A 16,914-nucleotide genomic window follows, 5' to 3' on the forward strand; every position below is an offset into this window, starting at 1 on the left:
ATAAAATAAATAAAATACAAATGACTGTGTGCTGGACGCATGGGTTTGTCTGTGTGTGTCCATCATGTACTGTTGTGTGCAGAGCTTCATGAAAGACACGTGGATATCATATTTATGGGATATCATTCAGTCTCGATCACCTTCCCTCTCATTGCACCACTTGGTGAAATGTATCCGGTCTAACATCCCAGCGTCCCCTCTGTAGATCATCGGTGTCTCAGAAGCCCAGGGTCTTTTTCGAGTGTAATTTGTTTCATAGTTAGATGCCTGACTGACAAATGTGTAAAACAAAAACTACACACATTATTCAAAACACATAGCGCACAGTCGTGAATTCCCCCTAATTTTGGTATGATCCGAGCTCAGGCACTAGGTGACTAAGCACAGCACTTACGCATGTGAGTGAGGGGGGAGCTGCTGCCTGCGAGTTTGCTGTAGGAGAAGCACAGCCAGGCAGACAGAGGAGAGCTTAAGTTTTACCAGGTACCAAACCAAATCATTCGTACTGTACAAATAATGTAAATATGACGGTGTATCACGAAAGATTGATGTCAAACTGATCACTTGACCCATATTACGTTACTTGTTCTTCAAGTGAATCAATAAATGGCGAAATGAAAAGCCGAACAACAACAATGCTGTTTGTTTAGAGAGTCTTAGCTTACATGTGTGTTTATTTCATATTTTCATTTGTTACCTTCCACGGCTAAACAAACTCTCTAAACCGGTTTCAGTTATGTACTGATTAACACAACAATGGACATAAGGAGCTTCTTTCACAGAAAAAACTCAGATGTTATTTTATATATTAAGCTTTGTATGTTGTTCAGTATATTTCTATGCAAAAAACGGAATTTCAACACACAGCAGGATATTCACAGTTTAAACCAGATATTTACACTTTATGGAGAAAACAAACTTTTTTTTTTTTTTTTTTTTTACTGTTAAACATCAATTTAGAGTAAACTTGTTTTGTTTTAGATAAATAAATATTGAAATATCTTTTGAATTAGTTAAATGTCAGAATAAAGAGAGACAGAGCTTCTGTTTTGTATCACTTTCATCAAATGTAGGAGTACAAGTACACTAAGTATATTGTTAATTATAAGAAACTGCAGACGATTCCATTCTGAGCTGAAGAAGCTTCTGATTGGTTCGTAGAGTCCATGTGAGTAAACTGGTGGCACAGCTGTGGATGCATATAAGGCAAAACACAGAGCCTGTTTCTGTGACATGGGAAAATCAAGAGATGTTAACAAAACACCAGGAACAGAACTGTGGAGCTCCATAAGTGTGGCTCAGTTTGAATACAATTTGGTGCCATTTACAATTAAGAAATACAGACAGTTTCTCTCTTTACTCTTAAAGTTAACAAACATGTTTTTATATTTATCTAAAAAATAAAGATTTAGTCTGATTTGATGTTACAATTAAAAAAGTGTTTTTAGATGAAGAGTTTGTAAATATCTGGTTTCAACTGTATATTTGATGATGTTGGTGTTTGGCTTGATTGTCAGCAGAGAGAGAGAGAGAGAGAGAGAGAGAGAGAGAGGGGGGGGGAGAGGAACAGAGAGGGGGAGAGAGAGAGAGGAGGATGAGGACAGAACAGAGATGGAACAAGAGCAAATCAAATCACTTTTATTGTCACATCACATGTGCAGGTACATTGGTACAGCACATGTGAGTGAAATTCTTGTGTGCGAGCTTCACAAGCAACAGAGTTGTGCAAAATACAATAATGTAAACAAGCAAAATACAAGAATGGCTACATCGGAAACTAATAAATATATGTACAATATATAATAGTATATGCATTTCTGGATGTGTATACTAAATATTTTTCTACGTGTGTGTGTGTGTGTGTGTACACATATTTTACAAATTAAATAGAGTAAACAATAAATAAAATAAAATATACAGAGTGAGACATGTGCAAAACAGTGGTGTTACTGTACAGTATGGAGTGCATAATGTTAAAGTTCCAGTAGTGAAGCTGAGGTGTCTATGAAGTGTTCAGCAGTCTGATGGCCTGATGGAAAAAGCTGTCTCTCAGTCTGCTGGTTCGGGACCGGATGCTGCAGAACCTCCTTCCTGATGGAAGCAGTCTGAACAGTTTATGGCTGGGGTGACTGGAGTCCTTGATGATCCTCCCCGCTTTCCTCAGGCACCGCTTCCTGTAGATGTCTTGGAGGGAGGGAAGCTCACCTCCAATTATCCGTTCAGAGCACCGCACTACTCGCTGGAGAGCTTTGCAGTTGTAGGCGGTGCTGTTGCCATACCAGGTGGTGATGCATCCAGTGAGGATGCTCTCAATGGCACAGTGATAGAAGGTCCTGAGGATGCGGGGGCTCATGCCGAATCTTTTCAGTCTCCTGAGAAAGAAGAGGCGCTGCTGCGCCTTCTTCACTGTTTTGTTTGTGTGTACTGACCACATAAGATCCTCAGCCAGATGTACACCAAGGAACCGGAAGCTGCTCACTCTCTCCACAGCAGCGCCGTTGATGGTGATGGGGGTGTGTGCTTCTCTGCACCTCCGGAAGTCCACTATCAACTCCTTTGTCTTTGCGACGTTGAGGGTGAGATGGTTGTCTTGACACCAGTGGGTCAGGGAGCTGACCTCCTCCCTGTAAGCTGTTTCATCACTGTTGGTGATAAGACCCACCACTGTAGTGTCGTCCGCAAACTTCACAATGATGTTGGAGTTGTTAGTGGCTGTGCAGTCGTAGATGTAGAGTGAGTACAGGAGAGGGCTCAGTACACACCCCTGTGGAGCACCAGTGTTCAGTGTGATGGGGGATGAGGTGATGCTGCCCAGTCTGACCACCTGGCGTCTGTCAGACAGGAAGCTAAGGATCCAGCTGCAGAGGGAGCTGCTCAGTCCTAGATCCTGCAGTTTCCTGTCCAGCTTCGAGGGAACGATGGTATTGAATGCTGAGCTGTAATCTACAAACAGCATTCTCACATACGTGTCTCTCTTCTCCAGGTGTGACAGGGCAGTATGTAGTGTCAGGGCTATGGCATCATCAGTGGACCTGTTGTGGCGGTATGCGAACTGTAGAGGGTCCAGTGAGTCGGGTAGTGCAGAGCAGATGAAGTCCCTGACCAGCTTCTCGAAGCATTTGCTTACGATGGGGGTCAGGGCTACAGGTCGCCAGTCGTTCAATGAGGAGATGGTGGAGGATTTGGGTACAGGGACGATGGTGGCCATTTTGAAGCAGGCTGGGACTACAGACAGAGAGAGGGAAAGGTTGAAGATGTGCGTGAACACTCCAGCCAGCTGAGCCGCGCATGACTTGAGGACGCGGCCGGGAATCCCGTCCGGACCAGTAGCTTTGCGTGCGTTCACCTTCCTGAAGCACCTCCGCACATCCTCCTCAGACACAGTGTGCGCACTGACGTCATCCGCGGTGCGCACACTGTCCGGTCTCATGGTGTTCGCTGTGTCGAATCTAGCGTAGAATACGTTTAGATCCTCACACAGAGAGGCCGTGGTCTGCGGTGTGCTGGTTTTCCCTCTAAAGTCTGTGATCGTGTTTAGTCCCTGCCACATACTCCGAGGGTTGTCAAACTGTTGCTCCACCCTGTCCCTGTACTCACGTTTGGCTGCTTTGATCGTCTTCCGGAGTTGGTAATGTGCGTGTTTGTAGTCCGATGTGTTCGCGGAGGCAAAGGTGGTGCTCCGTGCCGCGCGAACATCTCCGTTAATCCAGGGTTTTTGATTTGGGAAGGATTTAACTGTTCTGGATGGGACGACATCTTCCACGCATGTCCTGATAAATCCGCAGACTGAGTCTGTGTATTCATCAATGTCCCTAGCAGCCACGTGAAGCAGGTGGCTAAGCCCCGGGTGTATAAAGTGTCTGGCTCCACCTCTGCTGTAGATCCTGGTGAGGTGGATCAGTGAGTTCACTCATGATGTACTCTGAGCTCTGCCTCTTCATTTAGGTGTTTAGTTCCAGTCACATATGTCAGAGTAAGGATTTGAGTATGATGATGTACATTTTGACGGAAGCCAATTTAGCCTAACAGTACTATAATAATTTTACCTGGACTGAGCACACACTCTGGTAAAAACTGAGAAACTATATACAGCGCAGGAAGATCAGATCAGCAGACAGCATCAAACAACCCTGAAAAGTCGTGTTAATGTATGTAAACCACAGAAGAAACATTGCTTTTCACATAAACACTGCAGCACATCTGAGGTTGGATAGCTGCATGCTCACAGCCAACATGCCATCCATCTGTGAAACACAATGCAGGCAGTATCATGGATTGATAAAGCTCTGTGGCTGTCTGAATTACATGTGCTTGCAGTGATTCAAAACTGTATGAAACATGTTCAAAGACAAAAGAATTCCAACAGGACGGATGAAGAAGCTCATGTAAGAGTCCTGAGCTACACTGGCAGAAGGCTGACCGATAAATCAAAGAAATATTGATAAAGTGAAATGGTTTGTAGGCCGGAAAAGAGTGGAGTGCCCACTCCGGATCAGGGACGAGACCCTGCCCCAAGTGGAAGAGTTCAAGTATCTCGGGGTCTTGTTCATGAGTGATGGGAGAAGGGAGCGGGAGATCGACAGATGGATTGTTGCAGCAGCTGCAGTGATGCGGACGCTGTACCGGTCTGTTGTGGTGAAGAGAGAGCCAAGTGTAAAAGTGGAGCTCTCAATTTACCGGTCGATCTACGTCCCTACCCTCACCTGTGGTCAAGGGCTGTGGGTAGTGACCAAAAGAACGAGATCGCGAATACAAGCGGCGGAAATGAGCTTCCTCCGAAGGACAGCTGGCCTCTCCCTTAGAGATAGGGTGAGAAGTTCGGCCATCCGGGAGGGGCTCCGAGTAGAGCTGCTGCTCCTCCACATCGAAAGGAGCCAGTTGAGGTAGTTTGGGCATCTGACATCCCCTGGCGCCTCATGAGCGAGGTTTTCCGGGCATGTCCCACCGGGAGGAGGCCCCGGGGCAGACCCAGGACAGGCTGGAGAGATCATATCTTTCGGCTGGCCTGGAAATGCTTTTGTGTTCCCCCGGATAAGCTGGAGGAGGTGGCTGGGGAGAGGGAGGTCTGGGCTTCTCTGCTTGGGCTGCTGCCCCCGTGACCTCGCCCCATATAAGCAGAAGAAAATGGATGGATGGGTTTGTAGGATCAGAGCTAGAGCAGGGGTGGGGTACTCCAGGCCTGGAGGGCTGGTGTCCTACAGGTTTTAGATTTATCCTTGATCCAACACAGCTGATTTAAATGGCTAAATGACCTCCTCAACATGTCTTATGGTTCTCCAGGGAATGAACTCATCATTTGATTCAGGTGTGTTGACCCAGGGTGAGATCTAAAACCTGCAGGACACCGGCCCTCGATGCCTGGAGTTGCCCACCCCTGATCTAGAGTTGATCGACTTTACTGTGTGTTGTCTAATACGGTAGTGTCGACTCTGCCCCTGCTCAGACATACAAGCCTCATTTTGTCTTTCTTCCTCTTCAGGTTATAATGACAGTATTCAGGAGCGTAATGACTTGTGTATGGTGGGCGAATACACTACACAGGACAATGAGCCGATAAAGAAGGTTTGTCAGTTTAAACGAAGTACACTGCGTCAGTGTTCTGGTTTGCCTGACCCCAGCTTTGGGTTCAAGGAGGGGAAACCCTGCATCATAATCAAGCTGAACCGGGTCAGTGAAGCACTTGTTGATTTTAAAAAAGCCAAAAATGACTTGCGTGAATACTAATTTAAAAACCTGTCTGCAGGTAATCGGCCTGAAACCAGAAGGAGATCCCTACATCAACTGCACTGCCAAGGTAACCCACAACATGCAAATATCCCATGGTGCACCTGTGAAGCAGAGGAGAAACGTAAAAGGAGAATTCACCACATTTTTAGAAGTGCAAATTAGAAGGTTTCCGTAGTAAATGAAATTACTTTTTCGAACTATTAAATTGAAGAACTGTATATGTGCCTCACTCTCTCGTAGAGAGCCACTTCCTTGCAGATGCAGTACTTTCCGTCTGAGGGTCGTCTGGATAAGATGTTTTTTCCATACTATGGGAAGAAGTCTCACGTGAGTAAATATTGCATGCTGAGTACTTATTCAGAAGTATTTTTATGTAGCAAAAAAAAAAAAAAATCTGATTTATTTCTACTTTTCTATTTATGCAGGAAAATGTCAGAGCAACTTTAAGGTTAACAGATTTCCTCTCACTTTGACAATACTTCTATTTTTGAAGCGTCAAAGTTTACTTAACCTACAAGGAATGAATACAAGAATAGTATTTGATACAGGTTGCTAAGCTTTATTTAAATATTTACCTTTAATTTTAGTTGTAACGCACCAAATCACAACAACCATAAGGAGAGATCATTTGTAGGAACTGACGCTGCCATAGGTCTCGGCTGCTCAGGATTCCCATGATGCATCGAGTTTTTCTTCTTCAGTAACCTTGTGTTTATACATCACTCTGCATTTAATTTTGTTAAACTCTGTCTCTCTTCCACAGCATGTCTTTATCCTGTCTTCCTTCTCTCACCCCAACCAATCACAGCAGATGGCCCCGCCCCTCCCTGAGCCTGGTTCTGCTGGAGGTTTCTTCCTGTTAAAAGGGAGTTTTTCCTTCCCACTGTCGCCAAAGTGCTGCTCATAGGGGGTCATATAATTGTTGGGTTTTTCTCTGTATGTATTATTGTACGATCTACTGTACAATATAAAGCACCTTGAGGCGACTGTTGTTGTGATTTGGCGCTATATTGATAAAACTGAATTTAATTAAACTGAACACAATTTATTGTATACAGAATTAAAGCAGGACCCTCAAAGAAAAGAGAACCAATCTTACCATGGCCTAAAGGAGTATGAAACATTTGAGGATTAGCAACATTGCGAAGGCCTGAAATGCCAAGAAAGTCCATACACAGTTATACGAATTGATTTGTCAGTTCTCAGAAGAAATGCCTATAAGAGGCATGAGGAATTCCAATTTGCAGTGAAAAAGCCTGAAATCTAATGGTCCACCATATACAAGCAAAGGTGAGCCCATAAAGGGCAGGAAGTAAACATTCCTTACCAAATAAAGAAACCAGAACCTTACATGGAATGTGCCTGCAGTTTAAGGCAAGGTTTACAAATTTTAAGTACAACAATGACAACTTTTATCACAATCACTCAAACAGAACCCAAGACTGAGCTGAAGGGAGGAATAAAATCTCACGGAGTTAAAATGCATTTCATGAGAAAATTAATTATTTTTTAGTGTCTTGCTGCAAGAGCTGCAAGCTTACAAGGAGGAGGCTGCAGAGGGGTAAGAGGGGTAAATGCAATCATTCTGTTAGAATGACTGCAATTGATCTCTAGATCAACATAAATGACCAGGCTATTGGAATGATGGGGGAGATGGATAAGACTGGGAATTTCAGCTTGGTGACAGGGACTGGCCGATTGAAGGGAGATTGAAATGGGCAGCCATCTGCCGCCACTGGTTGGGGTTGGTGGGAGGAAGACATAACAAATGCCATAACTTAATAATCACCAATGATTAAATGCAGAGATGTATATAAAAACACAGTGAGTGAAGAAACGATACATCACGGGAAGCCCCTAGCAGCCTAGGCCTATGGCAGCAGACAAAGAGGGGTCTGAAATCTGAAGGCTCTGGCTCCCATCGTACTTGTGGTTCCCAGTGATAGCAAAGTACTGTATTTGGGTGATGCGCTACTGTGAAGTCTTTAAGATGAGATCAGGCTTAATTATTCACGACTGAGCATATGAGAAGGAGTTTAAATTCAATTCTGGATTTAATAGGGAGCCAATGAAGAAAGCCAATCGATATGAATTAACAAACCGCTGCAGCACAGTAGGTTTCATACCTAAGGCATGCTCTAATCGTTGTAAGAATGTAAAATACTATGGTAAATTGTATCGAATGCTGCACTGAACTCTAGCAGGACAAGCACACAGTTCACTCCACTGCCAGAGGCAAAAACATCATTTGTAACAGTGACTATACTGTTTCTGTACTGAAAGTTCTGAACCGTGATAGAAACTCAAAGAAAGGGTTTCTGATCAGTTAGCTGTTTCACAAATACTCTGTCAAGAATTTTTGACATAATATAAAGGTTGGTGAGCTGGGTGAAGTGATAGATTTTTAATTACTGGCAGCTTTTAGGCCTGTAGTATGTAGCCCATTAATAGAGATGGGATGATCATATTTAAGATTGAAGGATTAACTAATGGTAGGACTTCTTTGTGGAGTCTAAAAAACATGTTGATGGTTTAGAAGAAGTAATTAAAGAAATTCATTCAGAAAGTTATCTTATCTTGTGGTTTGGGAGCGAGTAGCAAATAACATAATTTGGTCTTGTCCTTAATTTATGCAGTAGATGATGAAGTCTTTGTAGGCAGTCTGTAACCTAACCCTCCCAAACTTTCTTTGAGTTCTGATTTACTAAGTACATGGCTTTCTCAGCAGAGGTGGCAGGCGTGCATAGTGTTATTCATGCTCAGTTTTCCAGCTTTATGCCAAAGATTGAAGTTATCCTTTTGGCCAGTTTTCAAGACTGGGTTTGTAAGTTGAAGGTGTTATTTAGCTGAATAATTCTCTCCCATACAGTTCACCACTCAGGAAAACTGGAGCTCAGACTTCTTGGATTGGTCTGCCAGTACAATTAACTACACAACAGCCATATTTTTAGTTGGATAACTTCAATAAAATTGCTGGCAAAGGCTGCAGAAGACTCCTGTTAGATGAGGTTAAGCCAAGAAGATGGCTATGAGCTACAGCTAACAACCTCTCTCTCCGTTTACAGCCTGACTACGTGCAACCGCTTGTTGCAGTCAAGTTATTGTTCACAAAAGAAGACTATAACATCGAGCAGACGGTGGAGTGTAAAGTTGAGGGTTCTAACCTCCGCAATGATGATGAGCGAGACAAATTTCTGGGTCGCGTCACTTTTCGGGTCAAAGTGTCAGAGTAACCAGACATGACAATTGCCATGAACACCACAAACTGGGTTTACACTGGCAATTGGTCTCCAGTTCTGGATACTTTTTAACATGGACCTGATCTTATCTCTGTCTGTTCAGACTCTAAAGAAGTGATCAAATCTGGAGAAGTGGGAGATTTCACTGGTTTTACTGCCTATATCTTTCAGACCTCCTGTTTCAGACATAGTTAACCCCAACAGATGTTTTATTTGCTCCAGATCTGCATTTTATTAAAGAGAAAACCAGAGTAACTGACTGTAGTAGAGTCTGTTCTGACAGCTGGAGCAGATCAGGTCTGCTGTGGGGCGCATGTAAGCCAGCGGCACAATGATGTGTTGTTTTTAAATTTATGTATGTTAGTGATGTAATAAAACAGTAATATTATACCTGCCATGTCTGACAGAGGAGTGCAACACACTGAAATGTAGTTTACATGTGACCTGGTGGTTGGTAATCAGATTACCTACCATCCAACCAGATAATGCAACAGGAACTGCCTTTGAAATATTCATTGTACTGCAGTGAAGAACTGTGACTGTCATTAATTACATCAAATAATGTTAGATCCCATTTCTTCTGCTTTGTGTTCTGATGCAGTCTACAAAGAGCCCATTTAGTTCCTGTTACCCACTGTATTGAAATTGGCTGCTGTTTATCTAAAGGGTTCACATAAGTTCATTCCCAGGAAATAGGACTGAGTGCCCAAAAGACCAAATTTTGTTAAGATACAAAAAATACAGCATTAAATTTGACTGAAATAAAAACTTTTCTTCTTCAGTTTTTCACAGTTAAACATGAATAGAAATAACACTGCCTGTCCTGCTGTCATAAACATGGCCAGAAGATGTCACTGTTTTGTCATAAATCATGTTTGCAGAATTTCTTCAGATTCTTTTTCAGTATAATTTATTAGATATTTGTAAAAAGTTCTCCAGTGTTTATTAAGCATAGAATTTTTTTTAAGAAATGTGAATAATGTGTAACTGTAATAACTAGTGTTTTGGGACTATAGAAACAGATGAAACCAGCAGAGCTTTTCACCTTCATCACATGTCATTGTTTATAATATATATATATATATATATATATATATATATATATATATATATATATATATACACACACACACACCATTTTTTACAAAATATTCTGAACAAAAGGCACTACTTGAACGTTGTAAAACCATGTTTGTTTCTGGATGATCAAAAACAGGAAACCTAATGACACATACACTGCTGGAAATAAAACGAAGCTCTAACACTTGTCAGTGATTTAGTCTCTTTCTTTTAATATTATTATTATTATTATTTTTTTTTTTAAGCTCCTATCAGACGTCCCTCTCTTTTTCATATCACTGGCCTTTTATATGGATTGAAGATTTCCTGTCAAAAAAAGCTTGTGCAGATGCAGAAAATAAAGGAACATGCGGTCTCTAAAAATTCATGCTGGATATCTATAATGATATGCACTAGGTAATGAGTTAGGAACAGAAGGATGCACATTGTATGATGAAAATGTATCTACCTACAAATGGCTGAATTTAAAGAAGCCTGAAAGTCAGTGTGGAAAAAAGTATGCATAAAGCTATTCCAGTTTCATGTAAATCCTACTGCTAAGATGAGTGATTGAAAAACAGAAAAACAGCTATTTTTATAGAGCAAAAAATTTAAGATTTCTAAAGGGAACATTTATTTTATTTATTTATTTTTTATTTTATTAGTATTTTCCTCAAATGTGTCAAATATATATTTTCTCATCTAAATGTCCACTGAGCCGTGAGCCAGGGGGCGGTAATGCTCCTTAGCATTGGTTGCCGACCAAGAAGAAGAAGAAGCTGTGAGCCAGGAGAGAGGGGGTGAGTGAGTCAAATGTGCTGTTTGCATGTTAGCTGAGCGATGCTACTGTGAACTGAGGAGCTATTGTCTTGATGTGAGCTTCTACTCAGGGTTTTTTTTTTTTTCCAGTTCAGAGCAGAAATGTTTTTGTTAAGAAACTGGCTGTTGTTTTTTTCCACACAATTTCAATTATAAGCTAGATATATTTCTACTAAATAAATTAGTTTTAGCAACAGGAATGAGTCAGTGAATGAGTCAGTTGGGCTTGTGAATCATGATTCACGAGTCAGTAAAGTGATTCTCGAGTATTGAACAACTCGTTCATGATTCGCACATCACTAGCAGCAACGGTATTCAGTAGTTTGCCTGACAATGCTTACCAATGCTTACTTTCCTCATCCCTACGGTCACACGCAGACCGTGACAAATGTCTTCCAATTTCAGCTCCATCATTCAGCGTGTTTTTCCTGTAACTTCTGTGACCCGTGGGGGAGTGTGAGTGAGCGCTATGTGTGTGTTTGGGGGGGGGGGTAAAAGGCTACTTTGCCATGTGCTGGAGTATAACTTGTTAAGGTTCAAAATTGAGGAAGGAGAGTACAAACCACCCTTGGTCCAGAAGCTCTTGGTCAAACAATGATTTTTAATGAATACACACGTGTGGGAAGACAACTCTGTACGCCGACAGCAAGTAGTCTTCGACTTAATCAAAGCATAAACAGATTTTTATAACATCAGGGTTTGATTTACTGACGCCCCTTCATACGTCACAGACAGGATATATACATACGTCAAATCAACACCACAATGACTTTTAAGACAGAACATCATCTTCTATTTTCATGGCCGGCAGTTCCTTTCTACCTTTCAGTTCCTCTTTCTTGCCGAGACGACAAGGACGGTTCCTCTTTTACCGAGACATGACTAATCTCTCCTCTAAATAAATCTAACTCATGTGTGTGTGTGTGTTGACCTCACATGCTCTTTGTGTCACCTCTTCACCTACTAACTGTCTGTGTCTCGTCCTCAAATGCTCTTTCTCAATTCACCTGTTGCACTTCTGACCTTTTACCAGAACAGAGGCTCATCCTTATGTGTTACAACCTAACTGAGACTATGTATATGTCCTCTACTAAATAAATGTTTTAACCAAGAACCTCTACTAAAACCTTAATATGAAATGACCTGATATATAAGTGTTTTGTAAGCATGTATTGCAATTCCTTCTATGTTCTAGTTTTCCCTCAGCATGTATCACCTGAACAGTCACGTCAGTGAAGCTTAAGACCTTTAAAGAACCTGAACATCAACTCAAATAAGCACAGATATGCATTGTGTACACAATAGTTATAACTGCATCTGAAATACAAAATTAACATCATCATAAACATCTTAAGGCCATCTTAAAGCTATCTGTTACATTGTTAAAGCAATGATCATACTGCAGATTATATTATTAATGCAATGGTAATAATGATGATTATTTAACAATAGCAGTAAAATAATTTCCCTGCTCCACAAACTCCAGGGCTGTGTTGGGGGAGTTTGGGCTTATTTTTCCGCTATTCTTCAGTGTCGAGGAAGTGTATCTGAAGAATATGTGTAAGCTGCGCAGAAGTGAAAAGTTGAATTGATGAAAAGTTATGTACATAATGGCACCCTCGCGGTGGTTAACACTGAAAATCTAGTCATCCATTTAGCTTGATAAGTTAACCTGGTTAACCCAAGTGAATTACTCTGTAGTCAGGTCTGTTCGGGCTTTGGGGGAATTTTGGACTCAGCAAGTAATGCTTGACTTGGGACTCACAGTGGGAATCTGAGGGTTTGATAGTCTGGACACGCTGGGTAAATTGCGTGCGTCGCTGTATAAAAGGTCACACCTTCGGCCAAAGTGTACATATGTAAATAGTATAGCTGTCGAAATTAACGCGTTAATTGCGATAATTAAATTTTGGAATTAATTACGTTAGAATATTTAACTATTTAGTGCAACACGCAGATAAGTCGCTCCCATAATTCCACTTGATTTGTTTACCGCGACACTGAAAATGGAGAAGCAGGAACAGGATGGCCTTCTGGATGGGGAATTTAAATACAAGAAGAACATAGAAGGGACAATAAACAAACGCGTTGTAATTTGCACTCACTGTAGTAAAGAGTTTCAATTCCACCGTTCAAATTCAACCTTAAAATACCACCTTAATGCCAAACACGCGTTTGTCGGGGCAGCAGCTTCACCCGGCCTGCGTCAGACCACTCTTAGTGAACGCAGGCCACTCGGTAAGTCTTCTTTGGACAAACTGACCGACAATATAGCCAAATGGATAGCAAAGGACTGTAGACCGCTAAGCATTGTGGAGGACAAGGGTTTTGCGGATGTTTTAAAGGTTGCATCTCAGGACGCGTCCTACAAGCCCCCAGCGAGAAGCACAATAACAATTCGAATCCACGAACTGTATGAAACGGAGAAAAAGAAAAAAGAAGAGGCTTTAGTTCACACAGAATGCGTGGCTCTGACAGGAGACCACTGGACATCATTGAGTAATGACAATTACCTGGGAGTTACTGCGCATTTAATCACTGAAGCCTGGGGTCTGACATCCTTTGCGCTGACTATAATGAAAACGGAAGAGCGGCACTTTGCGGAGGCTTGTGCAGAGCAGTTCCAGACTGTTGCTCGCAGGTGGAGAATTGAGGAGAAGGTGACAACAGTAGGCACGGACAGTGCGCGCAATATGATCGCCGCGGCTCGCATCATGCCATTCAATCACATGCCGTGTACCGCGCACATTCTACAGAGATGCATCACAGTGAGTCTCGCAGACAGTGGCTTTGTCACTGCGCTGGCCAAATGCCGCAAAATTGTTGGCCATTTTAAGCACAGCCCAGCAAACACAGCAGAGCTGAACGCAGAGCAGGTGTCACTGGGGCGCAAGCAGGAGCCGTTGGCCCAGGACGTGCCTACGCGCTGGAACTCCACGCTGGAGATGGTGAAGTGCTTGATCCGCAACCAAACTGCAGTAACCGCGACTCTGGATAAACAAAAGCATAAACTTGTCCTCCTGACGCCTCCAGAGTGGGATAAACTCCAGAGACTGGAGACACTTCTAGAGCCCTGCAGGTGAGCCTGTCATTGTGACCATAATTATAGGTTTAGATTAAATGTATCAAACATACATCTTAAATCAGTTTTGTTATTATGAAAATGTCTTATTTAAAAAATAAATGAAATCAAATATTTTATTAATATTACCTAGTATTAAAAAGCTTTTTTAAATTTGCTGTCTTATCTGTGTGTGTGTGTGTATTCCACTGCAGATATGTGACTGAACTGCTGGGAGGAGAGGCCTACGTCTCCTGCTCTGTAGTTCTACCAGCCTTCTGCCACCTGCGCCGTGTCATGGAAGTAACTGATGAGGACCCTGCATATGTGGTGAGGTTTAAAGAGAAGTTTAAGGAAGACCTTGCTTCCCGCCAGGAACATACCAACTATGCATGGCTCCAGATCGCAACTGCACTGGACCCACGTTTTAAAGACCTACGCAGTGTGCCCAAGACTGACAGAGAAGCAGTGTGGATCACACTGGCAGGCATGCTGCATGAAGACTCTCCTAGAAGATCACACACTGCAGAAGAAGGTCCAGCCAAGAAGAGGCTGAGCCTGCTGCAGATGGACTCTGACTCTGAGTCAGAGGAGGAGGTACAGCAGGACAGAGCCATACAGCGCTACAGAGCAGAGCCCTGCACTGCCTTAGAGGACTGTCCCTTACAGTGGTGGGCAGCTCATGCAGGAGCCCACAGCCAGCTGGCCCGCCTTGCTCGCAGATACCTGGCCACTCCTGCCTCCACAGTGCCCTGTGAGAGGCTGTTCTCTGTAGCAGGGCACATTGTGAACAAGAAGAGGTCTGCTCTGCACTCAGAGAACGTGGACAAGTTGGTTTGTCTCAGCAACTGGCTGAAGGATGAGTAGACCAGAGGACCGTGTGTTTAGAGCTTGTTCTATGGTTGAATGTGATTTAAACAATACTTTTCACTGTTGTTCATATTCTTTTGCACTAATCTACCTTACCCAAAAGGATGATTGGAGATTTTTTCTATTTTGCCTGTTGAATTAGGCCTATGTTCTGTGAACTTGAAGATGTATATGGATAAAACAATGTGCTAGATTTAAACGGGTGGAAAACATTCAGTAAAAATCCCTCACAATTATTTGAAGCCCTGTTCTGCTTGTACTGCTTGTACTCACAATTAATAATAAATAAAACAAACAAGTGTGTTTAAAAACCACTATCTGTCCCGATTTTTACACATATATACATATATTTCGAGTTGCGATTAATCAATTTTTAGGCTGTGATTAATTCGCTTCCAGCACAACACCCAGCCTACGTCAGACCACGCTGAGTGAACGCAGGCCACTCAGCGTGGTCTTAGCATTAAATAACACTAACAAGTGTGTAAAAATCCGCTATCTGTCCGTATGTTTGCACACATTTTGGTCATATTTCGAGTTGCGATTAATCATGATTAATTAATTTTTAGGCTGTGATTAATCTGATTAAAAATTGTAATCATTTGACAGCCCTAGTAAATAGCTGTTACTAACCCTTGAGTATAATTACTGCTATAAATACTGCTGACTAGTAGTCTAGAGCACAGGTGTCGAACTCCAGGCCTGGAGGGCCGGTGTCCTGCAGGTTTTAGATGTGTCCTTGATCCAACACAGCTGATTTAAATGGCTAAATGACCTCCTCAACATTTCTTGAAATTCTCCAGAAGCCTGGTAATGAACTAATCATTTCATTCAGGTGTGTTGACCCAGGGTATTATCTAAAACCTGCAGGACACCGGCCCTCGAGGCCTGGAGTTCGACACCCCTGGTCTAGAGTATAATCTGTTTGTTGCTGTAAATACTGCTTAATATTAATCTATGAATATAACCATGTATTGCTGTAAATATAAAAATAATTCTTGCTGTAAATAAGAGTTAGAGGAATACGCGTAAGGGGTGAGTTTTGATAGATAAATGAGAAAAAGGGAAGTTAGTATATATAAATAATATCACTCGGTCTTCCTACTTTCATCTCTGTAATATTAACCATCTTCGTCCCTCACTCACACCACATAGTACCGCCATACTTGTCAATGCTCTTGTCACATCTTGTCTGAATTACTGTACTTCTCTTCTCTATGGTTTACCTCATGAATCCCTCCATAAATTGCAGTTAGTTCAAAATACAGCTTCTCGTATTATTTCCAGAACTAGATCCACTGAACATATAACACCTGTTCTTAAACAGCTCCATTGGCTCCCAGTTCACCTCCATGTCAATTTCAAGATCCTGCTTCTCACTTTCAAAGCGCTTCATAACCTTGCTCCTCCATATCTATCTGATCTTCTCCACACATACTCACCCCTTCGTACACTCCGCTCTTCTTCAGCTTCCCTTCTGTCTGTTCCACCTGCTCGCCTGACTACCACGGGACTCAGAGCCTTTAGTTGTTCTGCCCCGAGACTTTGGATGCACTTTCACTTGCTCTACGGACCACACACTGTCTCACCACTTTTAAATCACTACTTAAAACTCATCTACAGGGAGTGCAGAATTATTAGGCAAATGAGTATTTTGTCCACATCATCCTCTTCATGCATGTTGTCTTACTCCAAGCTGTATAGGCTCGAAAGCCTACTACCAATTAAGCATATTAGGTGATGTGCATCTCTGTGATAAGAAGGGGTGTGGTCTAGTGACATCAACACCCTATATCAGGTGTGCATAATTATTAGGCAACGTCCTTTCCTTTGGCAAAATGGGTCAAAAGAAGGACTTGACAGGCTCAGAAAAGTCAAAAATAGTGAGATATCTTGCAGAGGGATGCAGCAGTCTCAAAATTGCAAAGCTTCTGAAGCGTGATCATCGAACAATCACGCGTTTCATTCAAAATAGTCAACAGGGTCGCAAGAAGCGTGTGGAAAAACCAAGGCGCAAAATAACTGCCCATGAACTGAGAAAAGTCAAGCGTGCAGCTGCCAAGATGCCACTTGCCACCAGTTTGGCCATATTTCAGAGGGTTAGGGGAAATCAAGTTGGGAGTCCGGTCCCCGAAGGGG

The 16,914-nt window shown here is 42.4% G+C and overlaps 1 protein-coding gene across 1 annotated transcript in view; it reads left to right on the top strand.

The window, feature by feature from the left end:
* The window catches only part of LOC146560487 (sodium/potassium-transporting ATPase subunit beta-3-like), a 21,007-nt gene extending 10,774 nt beyond the window's left edge, over positions 1-10,233 (top strand). The window contains exons 4-7 of the mRNA XM_085244606.1: positions 5,480-5,667; positions 5,744-5,794; positions 5,968-6,054; positions 8,793-10,233. Of these exons, the coding sequence (XP_085100732.1) occupies positions 5,480-5,667; positions 5,744-5,794; positions 5,968-6,054; positions 8,793-8,960 (494 nt within the window). The 3' untranslated portion in view covers positions 8,961-10,233. The remainder of the gene's footprint in view (positions 1-5,479; positions 5,668-5,743; positions 5,795-5,967; positions 6,055-8,792) is intronic.
* Positions 10,234-16,914: the final 6,681 nt, after the last annotated feature.

The sequence above is a fragment of the Mchenga conophoros genome, linkage group LG14 (assembly GCF_057382185.1).
Source record: "Mchenga conophoros isolate Kocher_MC1m ecotype Shallow Benthic linkage group LG14, M_conophoros_male_GT1.1, whole genome shotgun sequence".
NCBI lineage: Eukaryota > Metazoa > Chordata > Actinopteri > Cichliformes > Cichlidae > Mchenga > Mchenga conophoros.